The 21,606-nt window shown below is 42.7% G+C and overlaps 1 protein-coding gene across 10 annotated transcripts in view; it reads left to right on the top strand.

Moving 5' to 3' along the window:
* Positions 1-21,606, top strand: part of ddhd1b (DDHD domain containing 1b) — a 96,682-nt gene that overhangs the window by 59,907 nt on the left and 15,169 nt on the right. For 8 of the 10 annotated variants that reach the window (XM_068039144.1, XM_068039143.1, XM_068039145.1 and 5 more), the window contains 4 exons: positions 10,046-10,305; positions 15,136-15,211; positions 16,280-16,429; positions 17,269-17,542. In XM_068039144.1, the coding sequence (XP_067895245.1) occupies positions 10,046-10,305; positions 15,136-15,211; positions 16,280-16,429; positions 17,269-17,542 (760 nt within the window). Of the gene's footprint in view, positions 1-10,045; positions 10,306-15,135; positions 15,212-16,279; positions 16,430-17,268; positions 17,557-21,606 lie in introns of all 10 variants that reach the window. The other 2 variants (XM_068039147.1, XM_068039153.1) reach the window with 2 other exon arrangements.

Here is a 21,606-nt window from a genome sequence, read left to right as displayed (position 1 = left end):
GTTAGGCCACCACTAGAGTATTGTGTCCAGTTCTGGTCACCACACTTCAGGAAAGATGTACGGATCCTAGAGAGGGTGCAGAAGAGACTTACCAGAATGCTTCCAGGGATGAAGAATGTTAGATACAAGGTTAGGTTGGAGAAACAGAGGTTGTTCCCTCTGTCAAAACAGAGGTCAAAAGAGATTGAGGGGATATTTGATAGAAGTGTACAAGATTTTGACAGGTTGATATAAGGTAGACAAAGAAAAGCTGTTCCCATTAGCTGATCGTACAAAGTCTAGGGGACCCAGATTTAAGGTTTTGGGCAAGAGATGCAAGGGGGATGTGAGGAAGAACTTTTTTACACAGTGAGTGATAATGACCTGGAACCCACTGCCTATGAGGGTGGTAGAAGCGGCGATGAGTGGTTTCAAAAGAAAACTGAATGGACACTTGGAAATAAACTTGCAGGGCTTCAGGGATCAAGTGGGGGAATGGGCCTGAGTGGATTACTCTACAGGGAGCTGGCATGAATTCAGTGGGTCGAATGGCCTCCTTCTGTGCCATAATGACTCTCTGGGCTGAAATTTCAATTTGGATGGAGAATCAAGAGTGGGACTGTTTCCAGGTCCCGTACCCTCCCCCAGGGGCTAGGCGGGGGGAGGTGGGAGGGAAACAGTCACTTGTTGGGATAGTATTCAGGCACGCCCTTCATTGGAATGGAGACAGGTTCCCTCCAACTATAGGCAGCAGGCAGGCTTTTGAAGCTGGAAGGCCAATCAGAGGCCTTCTAGCTTCAGGAGCAGCCAGCTGCAGTAAAGGGTAAGTAACTGAGAGGGCGCTTCAACATGAAGGTGCCCTCTCACCAACTTAATTTAATTAAAATTAGAATTTAATTAAAGGATAGAAAAAGAATCCTTCTACAGGATGACCTTAGACTGCATCTGCACCCAGGCAGGTAGGGAGAGTCGGTAAGTCTGCCTAGAATGCTGGCCCCACCGGCCTGCCACTAGGTGCCTGCCTTCCAGGCAGTTGAACTGCCCCCACCGTGTCGGGAAACTTGAGGCCGACTGGAAGATCCCAGTCAGACTCTTTTAGCAACCATTTAAAAAGGCTCTTAATTAGCTGCCTACCTCATGGGGGCGGGCAGCCTTGCTGGGCATTGAACCCACCTGCCCCAAAATGGCCGGTGTCAGGGACTGAGCTCGCTAGCATTTTCGGGCCCCATCTGCCTCTGTTCCCGACATAGGCAGGGCCCGAAAATTTACTGGTTGCTTAGGGATTGCACTCTGGGGTGACCTCAATGGCGTATCCTCTGGAGAAGTGTCGAATCACTGATGGCAATCTCTGGACTTCCATGTTATGCTGTTTATGTGCGAACTCATGAAGTTGCTGTCAGTTTCAGTGGTGTAATGACTGCAAACAAAAAATCCAGACCAAAATTTCGAAGATACAAACTGGGTGGTTTTATTTTAATAAAAAAAAGTCAACAGATGAAACTCTCCGCCGAACAAAGGCGGTGAAGGGGTACCACCACCACCCGGTAAACGGGACCTGGAACAAGCAGAGGTCAGCAGCCGCCTGCCTCTCAATCCAGTGCCGGGGAGGAGGGTCAAACAGCATTTCATAGAGCTAGCAACTTTGTGTTGTGTTCCTTTATCAGACCTGGAAAAAAAAATTCTGGCACTTTTGTTTCCAGGCATTTCTGGCTGACCAGTCCTTAATTTTTTTTATCCTTTGTAGGTAAAGGAACTATTGGGTAGAATTTAGCCTTGAGCAGCAGCACAAATGAGACAATATTGCATAAGATATCTATTATATACACGATTCAATATGCCATTCAATTGAAGTCTAAGGAACTAAATATCAGGTTGAGTGTATAAGAGATGTCCTATCAATACTGCCCATTTTGTGCTACCAGCAAAGACAGTTTTCTAGCCCTGTATGTTACCGATGACACCCAAGCTTAAAAAAAGTGAATAATTTCAGATCTGACCTGGCTATGCTGGGGATAGCAATTGAATTGTGTGTATTTAAAAATGTATTTTAAAAAACACTTGAACAGCATCTTGTCATCAAATTGATGGAATTTCAATTATAGCATATGCAGGGTTATCATAGAGATATCTATATATTGGTTCTGTGTAATGCAAGATGAGATGAAGTGCAGAGGGAATGTAAATAAAAGTGGAAACTGCTGCAGTTTAAGCTGGGGACACGGATGGAAATTGTAAGCGAAGCACCTTTTTGAATAGATTGTTGGCATACATTTGTGCACAGTTATAATAACTCGATAATGACTTAAAGCAAGATTTAAGATAGTACCACTGTATATTTGAGGCTGGTTGCAGTGAGTCATATGGCACATAGTGGGAGAGGAAGTACACAATTGAGATTCCATGCACAACGAAGTGAGTGGAGCTAAGACTTATGAATTAGTAAATAGGATTTGAGCTGGACTGATTAATTTGTGGCATTTTTATTTGCTTTCTATTCTGTCTCTAATCCTCCATGACACTACAGCAGCAATGATATAACGATTGATTCTTAAAGCACCTGGTATCAACCAATTAGCACTTTCATTTAGATCTCTCTAATAATGCCGTGTAAGATGCATCTATTTTGCCGATGGTAATGATTTAATTAAAAATTGTAATCATCATCAAAACTCCTTGGATGCAGTAATTGATGCATGAGGATGTTTAACCTCAAATATTAATTATGCAAAGCTTTTGTTTGGATGATATTTTGGGACTCCTTTTAAGATTGATTGGAGGGCTGGACCATTGGTGAGGTGGGTGAAGTGGGCAGGGAGGTGATGGTGCGCAGTGAGCTCGAATGGAGAAATCCTTAAGAAGAGGATTCAGCCTAGGATTACAAAAGTAAAGCTTGAGAATCGTAAGTTCAAGGATTTTATAGCTTTTCAAATTTCTGCAAAGAAATTTGGAACTGCTCATCAGAATTGTTTTTCAAGAAGCATGCATGACCCCATGAGTCCAACTTCCATACCAGAAGAAATAGGAGCAGGAGTAGACCATACGGCCCCTCGAGCCTGTTCTGCCATTCAATATGATCATTCATATGACCTTTCATCAGAAGGTCACAGACCTGAAACATTAACTTTGCTTCTCTCTCAACAGATGCTGCCAGACGTGCTGAGTATTTCCAGCACTTTTTGTTTTTGCTTCACTTTCTTCAACCTGCCTGAAAAATGCACCTTCCTGCCATCTGAGTTTGGATGATTCTGTCTCCTTTTCTATCTGGTTCCAGCCTGTTTCTGTTTTCACAGAAACCTGAAGTTTTTGTGTCCATTTCTGTTCAGACAGTCTGTCCCATTACCTCACAGTCTAACCCAAAAAAAGAAACAATCTTTGCAGTCAGGGTCTGTGCACCTAACAGAACATTCGACAAGTCATCTGTTCAGAAGACTGCTCAAAGACGCTTCCCACGGCTCCTGCAAACCACAGATTCCATGACAATAGGCCCATCTTACTAAGTAGCTCATTATAGGGCAACCCTTATAGTGAACCTTCGCTGTACCACCTCCAAGGCAAGCATGTTCTTCCTTAAATATGGAGACCAAAACTGCACAGACAAATCCAGGTGTCATCTCACCAAAGCCCTGCACAATTGTAGCAGGACTTCCTTATTCGTGTACTCTAATCCCATTGCAATAAAGTCCAACATGCGATTTGCCTTCCTAATTGCTTGCTGTACCTGCATGCTAACAATGCTAACAATCTGTGTTCCTTTTAAAAGTACACCCAAATTTCTCAATGTCCACATTTAGAAGATTCATGCCTTTTCAAAAAAAAAATCTGCTTTTCTATTCTTACTACCGAAGTAAATATACTCCCACTTCCTACATTATGCTCCATCTGCCCCCTTGTTGCCCACTAACTTAACCTGTCTATATCTCTGCAGTTTCTTTGTGTCCTCCTCACAGCTTACATTCCCACCTAGCTTTGTATTGTCGGCAAAAGATGATACATTGCTCTCAGTTTCTTCGTCTAAGTCATTAATATAGATTGTAAATAGCTGAGGCCCCAGCACTGATCCATGTGGCATTCCCACTAGTTACAACCTACCAACTTGAAAATAACCCATTTATCCCTACTCTCTGCTTCCTGTCCATTAACCAGTCCTCTATCTGTGCTAATATATTACCCCCAACTCCATGCACCCTTACCTTGCATATTCGTCTTTTGTATGGCACCTTATCGAGTGTCTTTTGGAAATCTAAGTACACTACACCTGTTGGTTCCCCTTTATCTACCCTACTAGTTACATCCTCAAAAAACTCAAATAAATTTGTCAAGCATGATTTCTCTTTCGAAAAATTATGTTGACTCTGGCTGTTCATACTGTGATTTTCTAAGTGCATTAAGATTTCCTCAATAATAGAGTCCAGCCAGCATTTTCCCAACGACTCATGTCAGGCTAGCTGGTCTGTAGTTCCCTGTTTTCTCTCTCCCTCCTTTCTTGAAAAGCAGTGTTAGGTTTGCTAACTTCCAATCCGCTGGGACTATTCCACAATCTAGGGAATTTTGGAAAATCATAGGTGCATCCACTATCTCTGCAGTTACACTCTTTTAGAACCCCAGAATGTGGACCATCAGGTCCTGGGGATTTGTCCGCATTTAGTCCCTTAAGTTTCTCTAATACTGTTTCACTGCTGATATTAATTACCTAATGGCCTCACTCATTATCCCCTTGGGCCCCTCGCGATATTAATCGTGGGGGCTCATTAGAATCACGGCGCCGAGCTGCCCACCCCATATTACGTGGGGAGAGGCGGGACATTCAGCGCAGTGAGAGTGTCTTTGACAGCTGTGCAGCAGATGCTGGGGCCCTATTTTAAGCGCTCCAGAACCTGCTTTCTGACAGCTTTCATAGAGAGATACAGCACTGAAACAGGCCCTTCGGCCCACTGAGTCTGTGCCGACCATCAGCCACCCATTTATACTAATCCTACATTAATCCCATATTTCCTACCTCATCCCCAACTTCCCTCAATTCTCCTACCACCTACCTATTCTCGGGGCAATTTACAATGGCCAATTTACCTATCAACCTGCAAGTCTTTGGCTGTGGGAGGAAACCGGAGCACCCGGCAGAAACACATGCGGTCACAGGGAGAACTTGCAAACTCCGCACAGGCAGGACCCAGAACCAAACCCGGGTCGCTGGAGCTGTGAGGCTGCGGTGCTAACCACTGCGCCGCCCTAAACGCTGTCAAAGAAATACTTACCTGTCTACTGAAGAGTGGGGCTGCTGTCAATCTGGCAGCAAAGCAGAAAGTCCTGGTGAACTCCAGCAGGTCAGGCAGCATCTGTGGAGAGAGAAGCAGAGTTAACTTGTCCAAGTTCACAGACCTGAAAGTTAACTCTGCTTCTGTCTCCCACAAATGCTGCCTGACCTGCTGAGTGACCCCAGCACTTTTCGCCTTGCTGCCACATACTTACCCTGCTGTGTCCCAGTGTCCTGTGAAGTTGCGATCCTCTTCTCCCACTCAAGTGTAACATTCTTTCTTGCAGGCGTGCTGCACCTGGGTGAATAATAATTTTGCACATTCCAGGACGTGAGACTTAAATAGAAGGTATTTCAGAGGTTTACAGAGAACACACTGACACAAATGGGAATGCATGGGTGTTACAGCAATGTAAATACATCTTCCACTAAATTTGTCTCACCAACATGTGTGTCCTTTTCTCTGTGAATGATGTGTGCCAACATGTAGCGCCAATGTCACATCCCTTGGCACTGTTGGCCCTTCAGGAGAGCCAACATATGCAATAACAGCATTACCATGCCACCATTACTCATGAGCGTCTCCACAGACTCAGTGACATGGACATTGGCTCGGTCAGCTGCTGCCTCTAATGGTTTACAGAGGGATGCTGCAGATGTAGACTGGTGCGGAGCAGGTGAGCGTGGGTGATGTGTGGCTTGCAGAACTGGTGTTGGTTCCTATGGAGCAGACAGCCTTTGTCTGATAAGCCACTTCCGTATGTCCCCAGCTCACTGCTCGCCCTGCGTGCAGAGCCTGGGTGCCATCTGCCCTCCCTTGCATCTTTCATGTTGTAGGTCCTCAGCATCCTCATAGTCCGAGGAGGAATCCTGTTGACATATCTCCTCATCATGCCAGGCCTGGTCTCTATTGGGTGCATAGTTGTGCAGAGCAGCAAAGAAAGGAGCTGGCCTTTTCGGCCCATAGTACAGGGCATCACCCTATCCATCCAGGCATTGGAGACGCTCTTTCAGCATGCCGATCTCCTGCTCAATGATGGCTCACATAGCTCGGTGGCTGGCGTTGTATCTCTCCTCTGCAGTAGTGGTGGAGTCTCTCACTGGTGTCGGGAACCATGTCTGCAAAGGATAGCCCTTATCTCCAAGAAGCCACCCCTCCATCTGAGTCAGTTCAGTGAACAGCGGTGGCAGCCAGGACTGACGCAAGACCCAGGTGTCATGGTAGCTGCCTGAGAAGCAGTCACACATTCACTGCAAGCATCTGCTGTGTTCACATACCAGTTTCACCTAGATTGAGAGGGCTCCTTTAATGGTGACGTCTGCAGGTGGTGGCCTGGCAGTAGGCCTGATGGCCACATGAGTGCAGTCTATGAACATTACAACCTATGGTTCCCTGGCAATGGTGCCAGAACCAATGGCACTCTGGGCCTGGCTGTGAGAGTCCGTCCTGAAGCGGACATCCTCACTGACACTCTGGTGTAAGGCCTTCGTGACCTCCCTAATGCAGCGGTGCACTGACTGTTTGACATCACTAAGGTCTCTGGTGAGCCCCTAAAAGGCTGCAGAGGCATCAGGCTTGAGAACCACTGCTGCTATGAGGAACAAAGGCATGGGATGTCCACCGGAGCCCATGGGCTGCAGGTCATCCTTGAGTAGGGCACAGAGACATGTCATCACCCTCTCTATATGTGTAATCTCCTCTGACACTGGTGCTCTGACATCTGATGGCATGTCATGTGGGGCCTGTAAATGCACGGCAACCGTGATGGCGAGCTCCCCTTGGGGGCTGCTGCTCACGACCGGAGGGCTCTACGTGGCTCACACCTGCCTGTTGATATTGCCTCTGGCGCGTACATATTCTCACGTGCAGAGGATCACACAATGTAGGATGAGCCATACCTATTTCTATGCGATAAATAAAGTTGAACCCTGCATGTATTCGAAGGTTCCTAACAGGGCATGGATTGGTGTTGATGGGTTCATCAGCTGCTTTCCTGGATCAACTATGTGGTGTGCCATGGCATTGCCCATCTTGGCCAACACTCAGAGTGGCACAGCATGACCACATCAAGATCCTACCAGCTGAATCGATTGCCCCCCCCCCCCCCCCCAACCATCCTTAAGCTCCTGCCCTTTCTGGCACCCTCTGACACGCTCCCCACACACACGGTGCCTCATGTGCCATTGCCCCCTCACAAACACAGAACATACACTGTTAATATAGGGATAGTACATGGTACCTCCCTTCATGCCAGCACAGCTTTCCCTCCAGTAATCCCAGACCCCTCCCTTTCAGAATGCAGAGTTGGACCCCTGCATATCCCCCCCCCCCTCCTCCCTTCCAGAATGCAGAGTTAAACCCTGTGTATCTCCCCCCCTTCTGTAATGCAGAGTGAGGACCTGCCGGCTTTTCAGATCGTGAACGGGACGGCGCGTAGCGGCCACCCATTCAACGGAAAATCTGGCAGTGTCGGTGGAGAGGCAGTGGGCTGCATAATCAGCATAGGTAAGTATTACCATATGCTAATTGTGGTGCCACCGCCATGCGGCAGGGGTCCTCACTGAGGTCCCGCCGCCGCCGGTAAAATGTGGCGACCCCGTGGCGTCAAGGGGCCAGTAAAATTCAGCCCCAAAATATTTGTTCAATGGCTCTACCATATCCCATTTCTCCAATCTGTATTTATATTCTTGGCTAATTTACTTTCATATTCAATTTTCCTTTTTCAAGGATTCAATCAATCCTTTTTATCAACTTTTTGCTCACCCTTTGCTGGGCTCTAACAGCCTCCCAATCCTCAGGCTTATTGTTCTTTGCAACATTATAAGCCTCTTCTTTTAATCAATTACTATCCTTAACTTCCCCAGTAAGCTCCAGATGGCTCTTTCTTGCTGAGTTTTTGTTCTTTAATGGAATGTACTTTTGTTGAACAGTTTGAATTGTTTCTTTAAATGTTTCCCACTGTTTATTTACCATCATAACACTTACTCCATCTCCCAATCAACCTTAGCCAGCTCTCCCATCATACCTATGTAATTGGCTTTCTTTAAGTTCAAAATTCTTGTTGGGATTAGAGTATCTTGCTTTCAAACTTAATATCAAATTCAATTGAATTATGTTCACTTTTTCCCAGAGGATCTTTTACTATAAGACTACTAATTAAGCCTGCCTCGTTGCATAATACTAGATATAAAATAGCTTTAACTCTAGTTGGTTCCACAACTTATTGTTCCAGGAACTGTTGCGAAAGCATTCTACAAATTAATCTTCCAGACCACCTTTGCCAATTTGATTTTGTCCTGTCTTATGAAGATTAAAGCCCCCCACAATTATTGCATTGCAGTTGTTGCAAGCTCCAATTATTTCTTGCTTAATGCTTTGTTTAATCGTATTACTACTGCCTATAAACCACTCCCACCAGCATTTTCTGACCCTTGTTATTCCTAGTCTCCACCCATACTGATTCTGCTTCCTTATCTTCTGAACCAAGATCCTTTCTCACTACTGTCCTTGTGTCATCCTTTACTATGAGGACTACTCCTTTTCCATTCTGTCTGTTTTTTTGAAATGTTGTTTACGCTGGAATGTTTATCTATTACTCTTCAATTCTCTGTTCCTTTTCATCCCAATCTGTTTATCTTTATCCAAATCGCTACACTGCTCTAGTGCTTCGATTTTTGTCTTAAGATTTCTAAATCTCCTTTCACCTGATCCCTCCCCCAGTATGCTGCTTCCCAAAGTGAACTTCTAACTCTTAGTTTGTCTAATCTGAAAAAGGAACAATGAATTGTGCATGCATGTGTGTGAACAAACAACTGATTTGTAATCTCAGTAATGTAAAAAAAAAATTTTAAATCAAGCCCTGTTTAAGGTAACATCCTATCAGGCTTGTTTAGATGGGAAGAAAAAAATTACATGTGGCAACTTGTCATTTTTAAAGTATACCTTTTTTAGTTGGAGGAAATGCCCTTGTATTTATTGCAGAATTCAGACTTCCAAATCTGAGCAATCCATTGTAACCATGATTCTTTTCCCCATTTCTTGTGTTTCAGGGTGGTGATAGGGTGACAGGAGCATTAGCAACATCCTGTTTCCTTATTCTATACATGTACAAAGCCACTGCCCTTCCAAAACAAAATGTTATGTTGTAGCTTATGAAAACCACGTTCTTGACAGTGTGACTAGCCAGACAAAAAGGCAAAATGACCATTTTTTCTTGCAACTTTTAGACCTGCTCGCGCTTAGAGCTCATTACACACATACCTGGTTAAAAAATGTCATGATGTATTTTAAATCTCATTTGGATCAGCTGTAAACTGTACAGTGTACACTGGTGTATTAGTTCCTGTTAAGCAACTGATGACCAAGGCATATAATTTTGAATCCTGTAACTAACTGATATTAGTTTAGTTGAACAGCTTATATAGAGTCTTCAAGTATTCTGTTGGTGGTCTACAGTATTCATTAATTGTGGCAAAGGTAGAAATAACACTGAGTATCAATTTAATTTTAGCAGTGTATTATTAAACTTGCATTAGGGATCTATTGGATCGTGAAAATTTTTTGAAGTGGTTATACACTGTTTTTGAATCTAGTTATAATTTAATTATATATTTAACTGAGTTGCATTTTGCATCTCACATACAGAATTGCTTTGACTTTTTGTAAATATCTATCCAGAATTATCTAAATTTATATTGGTACAGAATTACGTGTGTATTCATAATACGGCTATGATATTTTTAATCCAGCTTTATGTATACGATAGTGAAAGCTAGGAATATCATTATATGTTTTTATATTTTTTCTTGCTTCAGATTGTAAAAGGTCTTCAGCTGGAGTTAAATCGGTTATATGCGCTTTTCTGTTCTCGGAACCCAGATTTTGAAGTTCATGGCGGGAAGGTTTCAATAGTAGCCCACTCGCTAGGCTGTGTCATCACTTATGATATTATGACTGGATGGTATCCAGTGCGATTTTATGACAAACTGGTCCAGGAGGAAGAGGAGATGCCAGAGACTGCCATGAGTTTTGAGGAGCGTGAGCTTCTGGATGATATTCTCAAGACTAAACAACGGTAAGGATATATACATGGTGTAAACTTAGAATCATGTTTCCGAACTGCTTTATCAAAATTAGGTACATAAAGGTACTATTTTTGCATGCATCGTATTGCTAATGAGTCAGTTCAGATTTTTGGTAATGGTGATTTTGAACTTTTAGTTTATGTAGCATAATGTGGAAATAAGGCACTCTATTATGTTTGCTTAACCAGATGTAGTAAAGATAATCAGATTTCCAAAAAGCACGTAAATTTAGACTGGGAGGGAAGAGAAGACCCAAGAGCTCAGTATACCTGTGTCAGATGCGTGTGAATTTTTTTTCGTTCTAACCGCAGTTGGTTTCTTCTGACCAAGAAAAGCTGAGAAAACATTTGATCATTAAAGCCAGAGCGTGTACACATGAAGGCTGTATTGCCTGGGTGGTGGTTTTGAAAATAAAACAAATAACTTGAAAAAGCAATCTTAGTGCGACTTACACAAAGATGAATTTGAGAGCAACATTTCATATAATCTCACCAGCTCTGGTATCTGCCATCATTGCTGGCATTTTCCTGTCCTTTCTCTATTGCCACCAAAACAAAAGGTGTAGAATGAAGTGTTCCATTTTCCCTTAATGGATAGAAAGAAGGAAGCAGCATTTATATAGCTCCTTTCATGGCCTCCGATGTCTGAAAAGCCTTAACAACCAATAATGTATTTTTGAAGTGTAGTCACTGTTGTAGAGTAGAAAAGGCAGCAGTCAGTTTGCACACAGCAAGCTTCCACAAACAACAATGAAATAAATGACTGGATCATCTGTTTCTGGATGGTCGTTGAGGGCTAAATGTTGGCCAGGACACCAGGAAAACCATCCCTGCACTCCTGCCCACCCTGCTCCTCCTCCTTCGAATAGTGCAATGAGACAGCAAACGGGTCCCTGGTTTAATATCTCATCCAAAAGATGACCCCCTCTGACAGTGTAGCACTCCTTCAGTACTGTACTGGAATGTCAGATGAGATTATATGCTGAAGTTTCTGGAGTGGGACTTGAACCCACGACCATCTGGCAAAGAGTTGAGAGTGCTGCAACTCAGCCACAGGTTTGGCTTCTACATTCTCCCCAGAAGTGGGTGGCATTAATAGAAATCGTAAAGGATTTTATAAAAGTAAAAGAATAGTTACTAAAAAGGTGGGACCAACTAGAGACAAAGGAAATCCTTTCATGGAAGTTGCAGGAATGGCAGAGATACTAGATGAGTACTTTGCCTTGTTTTTCACAGAAGAATGAAAGGATGAAATAGGATGAGATGGAGAAATGAGATAGAATAACTACAGTTAAAGATGTTGGATTGAAAAGGTTTGTGGCACTCTGGAAAAGGCACAGGGCCCTGATGACATACACACTAGAATGCTGAGGAAAATCAGAGAGCAAAATAACCTAAGTTTTGACCAGAAACTTCCAAATATCCTAGGATTTGGAAATTATAACAGAGGTTTGCTATATTGCCAATGTATTACCTCAATTTAAGAAAGGAGAGAGCATAAATCAGATAACTATAGCGCAGTCAGCTTAGAAGCTGTCCCAGTACAGATGCTAAAAACAATAATATGGAATAAAATTATGGATTAATTAAAGGTAGCCAGCATGAATTTTTAAAAGGCAAGTGTTGTATAACAAATTTAATGATTCCTTTAAGGAAATAACTATTGATAAAGGAAATGCGGTATTATGTTTTCAAAACAACATTTAATTAGATACTGCATAGAAGGCTTTTTGATCAAATTCAGGTGTTAAAATGTTAAAGGGAATGTGGCAGCATTAATGGAAAGTTGGCTAAAGGACATAAAGCATAGAGTAGTGGCTAACGGATGTTTTTCAGACTGGAGGAACACGAGCAGTGCTAACTCCAAAGGCAGTTATATTCATTGTTCTTCCCAATATATAAATGAACTGGAGTTGTGTATAGCGGACATGATATCAAAATTTACAGACACAAATATGGGGAGCATGGTTAACTGTGAAGGGAAGTGAAAGTAACTTCAGGAGAGTGTAGACAAATTAAGTCAATTGGACAAATAGATGTTTGGATAAAATTTAATGTAGAGAAATATGCAGTGCTAAATTTTAGGGGGGAAATAAGGGATTAAATATACTCTAAACAGTAAAACTTTTAAAGACGTAGAAAAGCAGAGAGACGTGCAATTCAGATGCACAAATATTTGAAAGTTGGAAGACAAATGGATAAAGCTGTCAAACAAATTTGTGCAATCAAAGAGGTTTTATAAGTGGGGCATAGAGTATACAAGCAAAGAGGAGATAAAAACTTACAGGATAAGATTGAATATTGTGTTCAGTCTTGGGCAAGTTACTTTAGGAAGGTTGTCAAGGCCATGGAGATATTGCAAAACATATTTCGTTAAACTTATACTGGGGATGAACACTTTTGGCTTTCAGGAAAGATAGAGAAACTGGACCTCTTTGTATGAAAACAAAAAGATTGGGGAGGTCTGGTGCAGCTGTTAAAAATTATGACGGATGTTAATAAAGTAAATTGTGGAAAAACTATTTCCACTGGCCAGTTAGTTAGTTAGTACCTAGAGCACATAGAATGAGGATCACCAAAAAGAGTGAAATGGAAGGTGAGTGGGGCAAGGGGAGGTTGTTGGAAGTCTTTTTACACCAAGGGCTGTTTGGGTATAGAATACCATACCAGAAACAGAAGTGCAGGTAAAATCTATAAAAGCTATGAAAACAGAAATGGATAAATATTTCTACAAGTACCTAGCACAAAGGAAGATTCTTGTGGTTTCCGGAGGCCAATCATCTCAGCCCCAGGAGTTCCTCAGGGCTAGTGTCCTAGGCTCAATCATCTTCAACTGCTTCATCAATGACCATCCCTCCATCTTATGATCAAAAGTGGCAATGTTTGCTGATGATTGCACAGTGTTCAGTACCATTCGTGACTCGCGGATGCTGAAGCAGTCCGTGCCCGCATAAAGCAAGACGTGGACAACATTCAAGCTTGGACTGATGAGTAGTAGCAAGTAACATTTGTGCCACACAAGTGCCAGCCAATGACCATCTCCGACAAGAGAGAATCTAATCCTCTCCCCAACACCATTATTATCACTGAATCCCCAACACCATCAACAACCTGGGGCTCACCATTGAGTAGAACCTTAACTGGACCAGCCATATAAATACTGTGGCTATAAAAGCAGGTCAGAGGCTAGGAATTCTGCAGTGAGTAACTCATTTCCTGTCTCCCAAAGCCTGTCCACCATCTGCAAGGCACAAGTCAGGAGTGTGATGAAATACTCTCCACTTGCCTGGCAGCTCCAACAATGCTCAAGAAGTTCGATACCATCCAGGACAAAGCAGTCAACTTGATCAGCACCCTATCCACCACCTTAAACATTCACTCCCTCCACCACTGAGTGTCAGCAGCGTGTACCATCTACAAGATGCACTGCAGCAATTTGCCAAGCCTCCTTCAACAGCACTTTCCGAACCTGCAACCTCTACCACCTAGAAGGACAAGGGCGGCCGGCGCATGGGAACACCACCACCTGCAGGTTCCCCTCCAAGCCACACACCAACCTGACTTGAAAATAGATCACTGTTCCTTCACTGTCACTGGGTCAAAATTCTGGAACTCTCTTTCTAACAGCACTGTGGGTGTACCTACCCCACTTGGACTGCAGTGGCTCAAGCAGGCAACGCATCAATTCCTTCTCGAGGGCAATTAGGGATAGGAAACAAATGCTGGCCTTGTCACGTCCCATGAACGAATATATATTTTTTTAAAAACAAGAACATTAGAAAAGGATATGGTAGAGGGCACAGAACAGGATTAAGTGGATAGTTCTTTGGAAAGCAAGCTCTGATGCAGTAGGCTGTATGGTTTCATTGTGTTCTGTTAAATTCTGTACAGCCTGTAACCACATGGTGAAGGAAGTAAGTCATGGTATTTCTCTCTTTCTAAATTGCAGCCTTCAGTAGCCTCTGTCTCCTTCCTTCCTTCCCTATCCTTGTGTCCCTTACTTCTTTTCCATTCTCGGCCCTCTGCTTTCCTCCTCCTTCACTTTTCTGTCTTGTCTCCCTCCATCTCCCAACTCAACTCCTTCCTACTTCATCCTGAGACTTGCTTTGCCACCTGGAATAGTTATAGTTGGATAAATTAAAATAATTATATAGTGCGATGTCACAAATCTAGAATAAGTAATGCAAAGCAGCGCTTTATCTGAATGGGGGCAAAAGTACTCATTGCCATTTCTTCCCCCATTTGTTTTAATTGTTTGCCTCCTTTAGGTTTCTTTGCCATATATCCCATGCTTGGCAGCTGACCTCTGATGTTTATTATCAACGCCCTGGAGTCAGTATTTAGAAGGTGATTAAGGTGACCCAGAGTGGCATGCTGTTTGATTTTTACTTTTGCTCTGCAAAGTTTCTTCTCCTGACGCTATGACTTTGCTCTGTGGGCAATTGTTGCAAACTTTGACTGACCGCTCTGCAGCAACATTCTGAGGTGTGGAACCAACAGTGATGAGTGTAGAATTTACAAAAGTTGCCTGAAGGCTAGGGTGGGGGAGGGGTGTCTGTGTCTATTTAAATGTTGGTATTGGACTGTATTTACGAGCCAATTCAGATATCCCTGGGAAAAGGGTACAGATATATGTATACATATTTTAATATCCAACTGTAACCATTCCTTGTGGCATACCAACTGGCAGCAGAGAACAAAAATGCAGCTGAAGATTAGTGGTGCTTTTATAAAATTTGGATTTTATATTTTAAAAAATTATAAATTTTTACAGTACATTTCTACCTCGGCATCCATTCATATTTAAATTTCATTTTACAGATTAAAAAAATTAGAGCACCAATTACTTCAAGTGAAAGCTTCAGCTCCATTCAGATTACCTGCTTTGAAATTTAAGGTGAGTTTAGAAGTAGATGCATTACCTGCCATTTAAAGTTTGCATAACTCTGAAATTCAGTGAGATAGGACTTTATAATCCTGTCCCTTGTTAACAAAAAAAAAGACCAAATCATTTAAGTTCAGTTGAGAATTGTTCTCAACAGTACTATACTTTTGATGACTGGTCCAGTATGTCTTTTGTGTTTTGCCAGTGTTTCAGTTGAGAAAACTACCTGCAATGATTTCCCCTCAATCATAATTCCAGCTCTGCTGAGTCTCAGTTTAAAGTGGCAGATAAGGGTAAAGTATCTGTGGCCTGCATTTTTCCTTTCTCCAGCCTAAAATGCATTGCCGCGGGTAACATCTTTAAAATCTACCAATTAAAAATGAGGACACACCAAACTATGCATCTACCAGATAAGATGGCTACAACACAATGGGTGACCATTTTACACTATCTGATAACAGCTGCAGACATCAGTGAATTGTTTTATTCTCGAGGTTCTCTCCATCTGCCATTAAAGATTTACATTGATCATAGGCATTCAATCATTTCAGATTATTGCTGGTATGTTTATACTTCAGCTACTGGTCTGACACTGGTTGTAGTCCTGATTCCAATCATCAACCAGAGAACTAGAGAAAGATACATGATCGTAGCTAGGGTTGGGGAAGCCTTGTGGAAGGTTTGGTTTGGTGTCCAAGGGGAAAGAACAAAATGGATGGCCTCTGTCTTAATGACAAAGAAGTCCATGAGTTCTTTCCACTTGTTGGACAGTGCAACTCGTTCGTTATAGCTGATTTAAAAAGAAAACTGCTTTGGTTTCTTGGGATTATTTAAATTTGAGATTTGGACAAATGTTGCGTGCACATAATTGTAAAAAAAAAAGTATCATTCCGATGTTGAAAATTAACAGCTGAATTTTAACTTTAGTACAGAATGTTTGTGATCATTGTGATCATAATTTTCTGGGTGTGAATCCCAAATTGTGAATTCCCAATAGATGAGATGTTTCTGTTTTCTGTTTTATGCCATTTATTTTTAACACTATTTGTCAAACCCAAAATAAATTTTATTTAATTTTAGGTTGAAAATTTCTTCTGCATGGGCTCCCCTCTAGCTGTTTTCCTAGCGTTGCGTGGCATACGTCCTCAAAATACTGGTAATCTAGATCACATTCTACCGAAAAGTATCTGTGGCCGGTTGTACAATATATTTCACCCAACTGATCCTGTGGTGAGTTCTCATTCTATATGTAATGCACCTTAAGCATGTTTGTAGTCTCTCGAACTGTGAAATAATCACTGCAATAACACTAAAAGTGATTTTCTTCTCATCTTTTGTGTCCTCTTTCCCAGCCAAGAGGGTAAGCAAGTTTCCCCTAGGCCTTCACAATACCATTGATAAATACGCAGTTAGATAATAAGGGGTCAGAGAGGAACTGAGTCGTGGTGAGGTACATAAACGATCAGTATCCTAAAACAAATCAATTGCATACTTGCAGTTTTATATATATTATGTATATATTGGGCTTTCACTTTTGGACCTTGGTTCAAATCTGGCACATGTTGATAGTATGAAAATCTTGTCTGATGTGGCTGTGAAGGCCTATGAAATAGATGATTGCTTGGGGTTGGAAATTAGAATATCATACTGGTGCAGTATGGGTGCTTTTCTGTTTGAAACTGAAGCAGATTGGAGGGAGCTTCACTCTGCATCAAACTGTACTATATTTGACCTAGAAGTGTACCATACAGGGCACCCAAAATGCAAACTATTTCATTTCTCTATTGTTTACTCTTACTAGCATTGTGTGAGTGAAAGGCAAAGAATGCTCATTTCTAAGAATAATTACCTTCAATGAACATTCCTTACCTCGATGGTTTCTTTGATATTTAATGATGGGTATCTGATGCTTCTGTTTAGCCTCTTAATTGATCCATTTCTTAACTCTCATTTCTAGTTTTCATGCGCAATAGTTTCTCCATAATATTTTGCCACTTCAAATGTGCAAAGCACTAAAAAATGAAATGAGTCAGAGACTTGACAAGTGTAAAATCTTAATTTATTTGTAGGCCTATCGACTAGAACCTCTGATCCTGAAACATTACAGTAATATTGCACCCCTCCAGATCCATTGGTACAACACCACTGTCTTAACAAATTATGATGACATAAGGCCAACTTACATCAAGCCTGCCAAAGAGTCAGTGAATCATTCAGCAGTTCCCTCAGCGACTACCTCAAGCACAGAAATGGAAAATATACCAAGTCCAAGTACCTCGCCTGTCATGCCTCGACGAAACTACGGGGAATCAATAACCAGTCTAGGGAAAGCAAGTATAATGGGTGAGGTATTAAAAGTATGTCTGTTTTAAAACTACAGTAAATATCTGTAGAGTGCAATGAAGCAAAACAGCTTTATACTGTGGATCTTAAAAGGCATTTATTATTAGCATTAAATGTACTTGCATTATAAATTTATAGGGCCTGTATAAACAGTAAAAATGACTAAAATGCTAATGAATTTTCTACATCCTGACTTCCGAATTTTTTTATTGCTCTCCTAAGAAAATTGGCTAAGTTAATCTGTTTGTCCTGACACTGCTAGGATGAGAAAACTGAGCACCATTTGCCATAGATATTTTTTAAATGTCAGCATTTTCCTACTACCACAGTAGGTAAATCCACCAATTGTGTGTTTTGGAGCAGTACAGACTATGATATGAATTTTCTGAGTTGTGGTATTAGGGTAGGAATGCAAAATGGAGTGGCTCTCTGTTGTACCACATCCCCACCCATGGAAATTGTATTTGCAGTTTTCTGCTGGAAGTTGGCAGCAGACTAAATTGAAGTAATAAGGAAATCAAATCCTAATGTCAAACACCCAGTTTTGCAACATGGATTGCTTGTTTTCTTTGTAACTTTGTTTGTGCTCCTATAAAACATGGCTCCAACATTGGTGGCCACACCAGTGTGGAAGTTTTGCCAAAGAGTCTTTTGTAAGTACAGAGGAAAGTCATGATAAAAATACATACTGAACCGTTTCTCTAAACCACTGCAACTTCTTCATTAAGCGCTGCGTCTGTTTGCTATGGCATCAGCTATTTGACCTGCGAAACAGATGAAATTGGGTTTATTCTCTTGGGCGTATCCCACTCCATGGGCAGGATTTTCCTGCGGGCTTCTGAACCCTGCCTTCATGCTCAAATGGGGGGGTGGGGGGTCAGAAGCCCTCACTGTGTGGGAAACAGTCACTCACCTGTGATTTTCCCTGACTTGGCCGATTAATGGCCAGAGGGTAGGTAGGCTTACCATACAATTAAGGATGGTGGGCAGGCTCTCGAATCTGAAGGGCTAATCGGAGGCTCTCCAGCTTGAAAGCAGCAGCAGGAGCCCATGGCAGGTATGTGATGGTACCCCAAAATGTAGGGACCCTCTCTAATTTTTTCCAGGATAAAAATAGATTCAGCAGCCATTGTTTGGGGGGGGGGGGGGGAACCCTTTTAAGGACGGCCTGCAGCTGCTCCTGTACCCAGGCAGGCAGGGAGGACTTCTAAGCCTGCCTGGAATGCTGGCCACCCCCACCCCTCCACCTGCCGCCAGGAGGCCACCTCCAGGCAGCTAAACTGTTCCCCTGCCATCTGTGAGAACCTGGAGGCCGACTGGAATATCCCAGAAGCCTCTGTTAATGGGCTTTAATAGGTCTTTAAGTGGGTCAGTAGGCTATCTGCCACGCAGGTAGGTAGCCCTGCTGCCACTCATTCCGTCTCTGGGAAAAGGGCCTGGGGATGGGATGGAGCCCAGAGGCCAGCGGCAACTAAAAATCTAGCCGTATATGTTTTTTGGAAGAGGATGTCAAAGAGCCAGAAAGGAAGGTGAGGTTGTTCAGGCAACACCAAAGGTATTTGGCACTTTTTGCTGGTACCTTCACACCAGGATATTTAGACCAGTGCACTCAACTGCCTATTCCAGAACCAATGGTTTCAGAGAATACACAATTGAAAAAAGCCATTAAAGACTTGTGTCACAAGACCTTTCCTGCAGGCCACCTCCATCACAGGCACTACAGCCAGAATTCTGTATGACTAAGATATTTCTAGCTGCATCTGGTGACCTCTAAAATTATTCAAATCTCTGCATAGCTGCATTAAGTAAGTGACAATGTATTGTTCATTCAAGCTAGCCTCCACTTCAGACTCTCCATGGACCTCTGAGCACTAGCATGACTGCACCTCAATTTTTAGAGTTGCCGGACCCTCAAAAGTACAGAGAATCATTTATTGCACAAATATGGAAATATATGCTCCATTTGACCCTGTAAACTACAACATTCCAGTGCAGTACTGAAGCTGTACTGTCGGAGCTGCTGCCTTTTGGATGAGACGTTATGCCAAAGCTCCATCTGCCCTCTCAGATGGGCATTGAAGTACCCAGGACACCAGAGTCATACAGTTATACAGCTCAGAAACAGGCCTTTCGGCCCATCGTGTCTGTGCCAGCCATCAAGCACCTATCTATTCTAATCCCATTTTCCAGCACCTGACCCATAGCCTTGTATGCTATGGCATTTCAAGTGCTCATCTAAATACTTCTTAAATGTTGTGAGGGTTCCTGCCTCTACCACCCCTTCAAGCAGTGTGTTCCAGATTCCAACCACCCTCTGGGTGAAAAAACGTTTCCTCAAATCCTCTCTAAATCTCCTGCCCCTTAAATCTATGCCACCTGGTTATTGACACCTCCACTAAGGGAAAAAGTTTCTTTCTACCTACCCTATCTATGCCACTCATAATTTTGTATACCTCAATCATAATTTTGTCTACCCCCCTCAGCCTTCTCTGCTCTAAGGAAAACAACCCTAGCCTATCCAGTCTCTCTTCTTTACTGAAATGCTCCAGTCCAGGCAACATCCTGGTGAATCTCCTCTATGCCCTCTCCAGTGCAATAACATCCTTCCTATCGTGTGGCGACCAGAACTGTACAGAGTACTCCAGCTGTGGCCTAACTAGTGTTTTATCCAGCTCCATCATAACCTCCCTGCTCTTATATTCTATGCCTCGCCTAATAAAGGCAAGTAATCCATATGCCTTGCTAACCACCTTATCTACCTGTGCTGCTGCCTTCAGTGATCTATGGACAAGTACGCCAAGGTCCCTCTGACCCTCGGTGCTTCCTAGGGTCCTACCGTCCATTGTATATTCCCTTGCCTTGTTAGTTCTCCCAAAATGCATCACCTCACACTTTTCAGGATTAGATTCCATTTGCCACTGCTCTGCCCGTTTTACCAGTCCATCTATAATCGTCCTGTAATCTAAGGCTTTCCTGCTCACTAATTACGACACCACCAATTTTCGTGTTCTCTGCAAACTTACTGATCATACCTCCTATATTCACATCTAAATCATTAATGTACACTACAAACAGCAAGGGTCCCAGCACCGATCCCTGCGGTGCACCACTGGTCACAGGCTTCCGATTGCAAAAACAACCCTTGACCGTCACCCTCTGCCCCCTGCCGCTAAGCCAATTTTGGATCCAATTTGCTAAATTGCCCTGGATCCCAAAGATTCTTACCTTCTTAACCAATCTCCCATGCGGGACCTTATCAAAAGCCATACTGAAGTCCATGTAGACGATTGCAAAGATGTGTCCTGGCCAATAATTATCCCTCAGTCAACGTCACAAAAACTGATTATCTGGTCATTATCACATTGCTTTTAGTGGCAGTTCACTGTGTCCCAATTGGCTGCTGCATTTCCTACATTACATCAGTAACTGCACTTCAAAAGCACTTCATTGGTTTGGGACATCCTGAAGTCATGAAAGGTGCTATATAAATGCAAGTCTTGTCTTTTCAGTAGCAACTCATGCAAGGTTTCGTGTGAGTTACTACAATGCTGTTAACTTTGAGACAGCCAGCTTTTTGCACACTAGCTGGCTCCTTGAGACCAACAATACTATCAGCAGCAATGGCTTGTGACAGGTGCATTTTCCACAAACTCTAGCTGAGACTAGTAAAATACAATCCATTTACCAGCAGAATAATCTTCGACCAGGCTAATGATATTCTGAGGACCATTCTGAGACACTCAGTGGGGAAAGGCAGCTCTACAAAATAGCCCAGCTATTGAGGATTTTGTGCTGCTTACTTTGCAACTTTGCCTTTTAAAGAGTTCTACTCAAGGATGTACAGGAGGAGAAAGAGGAAGGGGGTCAAGCACAGCAGGACAATCAGGCTGAAAGTCAACAGCATCATGTAGAGGAAGCAACGGGCAACAGTTGGCCAGACAAATCCATACAAGTTTCATATGAAAAACCTCTTTAACACCTGACGTGCCCACTCCATGAGCAGCTCTGCAAACATCTCCACCTTTCCCAAAATAAAGATGCATTCATGTACTGATAGTTCTCTG

The sequence above is a fragment of the Heterodontus francisci genome, chromosome 9, assembly GCF_036365525.1.
Source record: "Heterodontus francisci isolate sHetFra1 chromosome 9, sHetFra1.hap1, whole genome shotgun sequence".
NCBI classification, from domain to species: domain Eukaryota; kingdom Metazoa; phylum Chordata; class Chondrichthyes; order Heterodontiformes; family Heterodontidae; genus Heterodontus; species Heterodontus francisci.
Note: the sequence above shows the minus strand (reverse complement) of the source record. Positions and strands in the feature narration are given on the sequence as shown.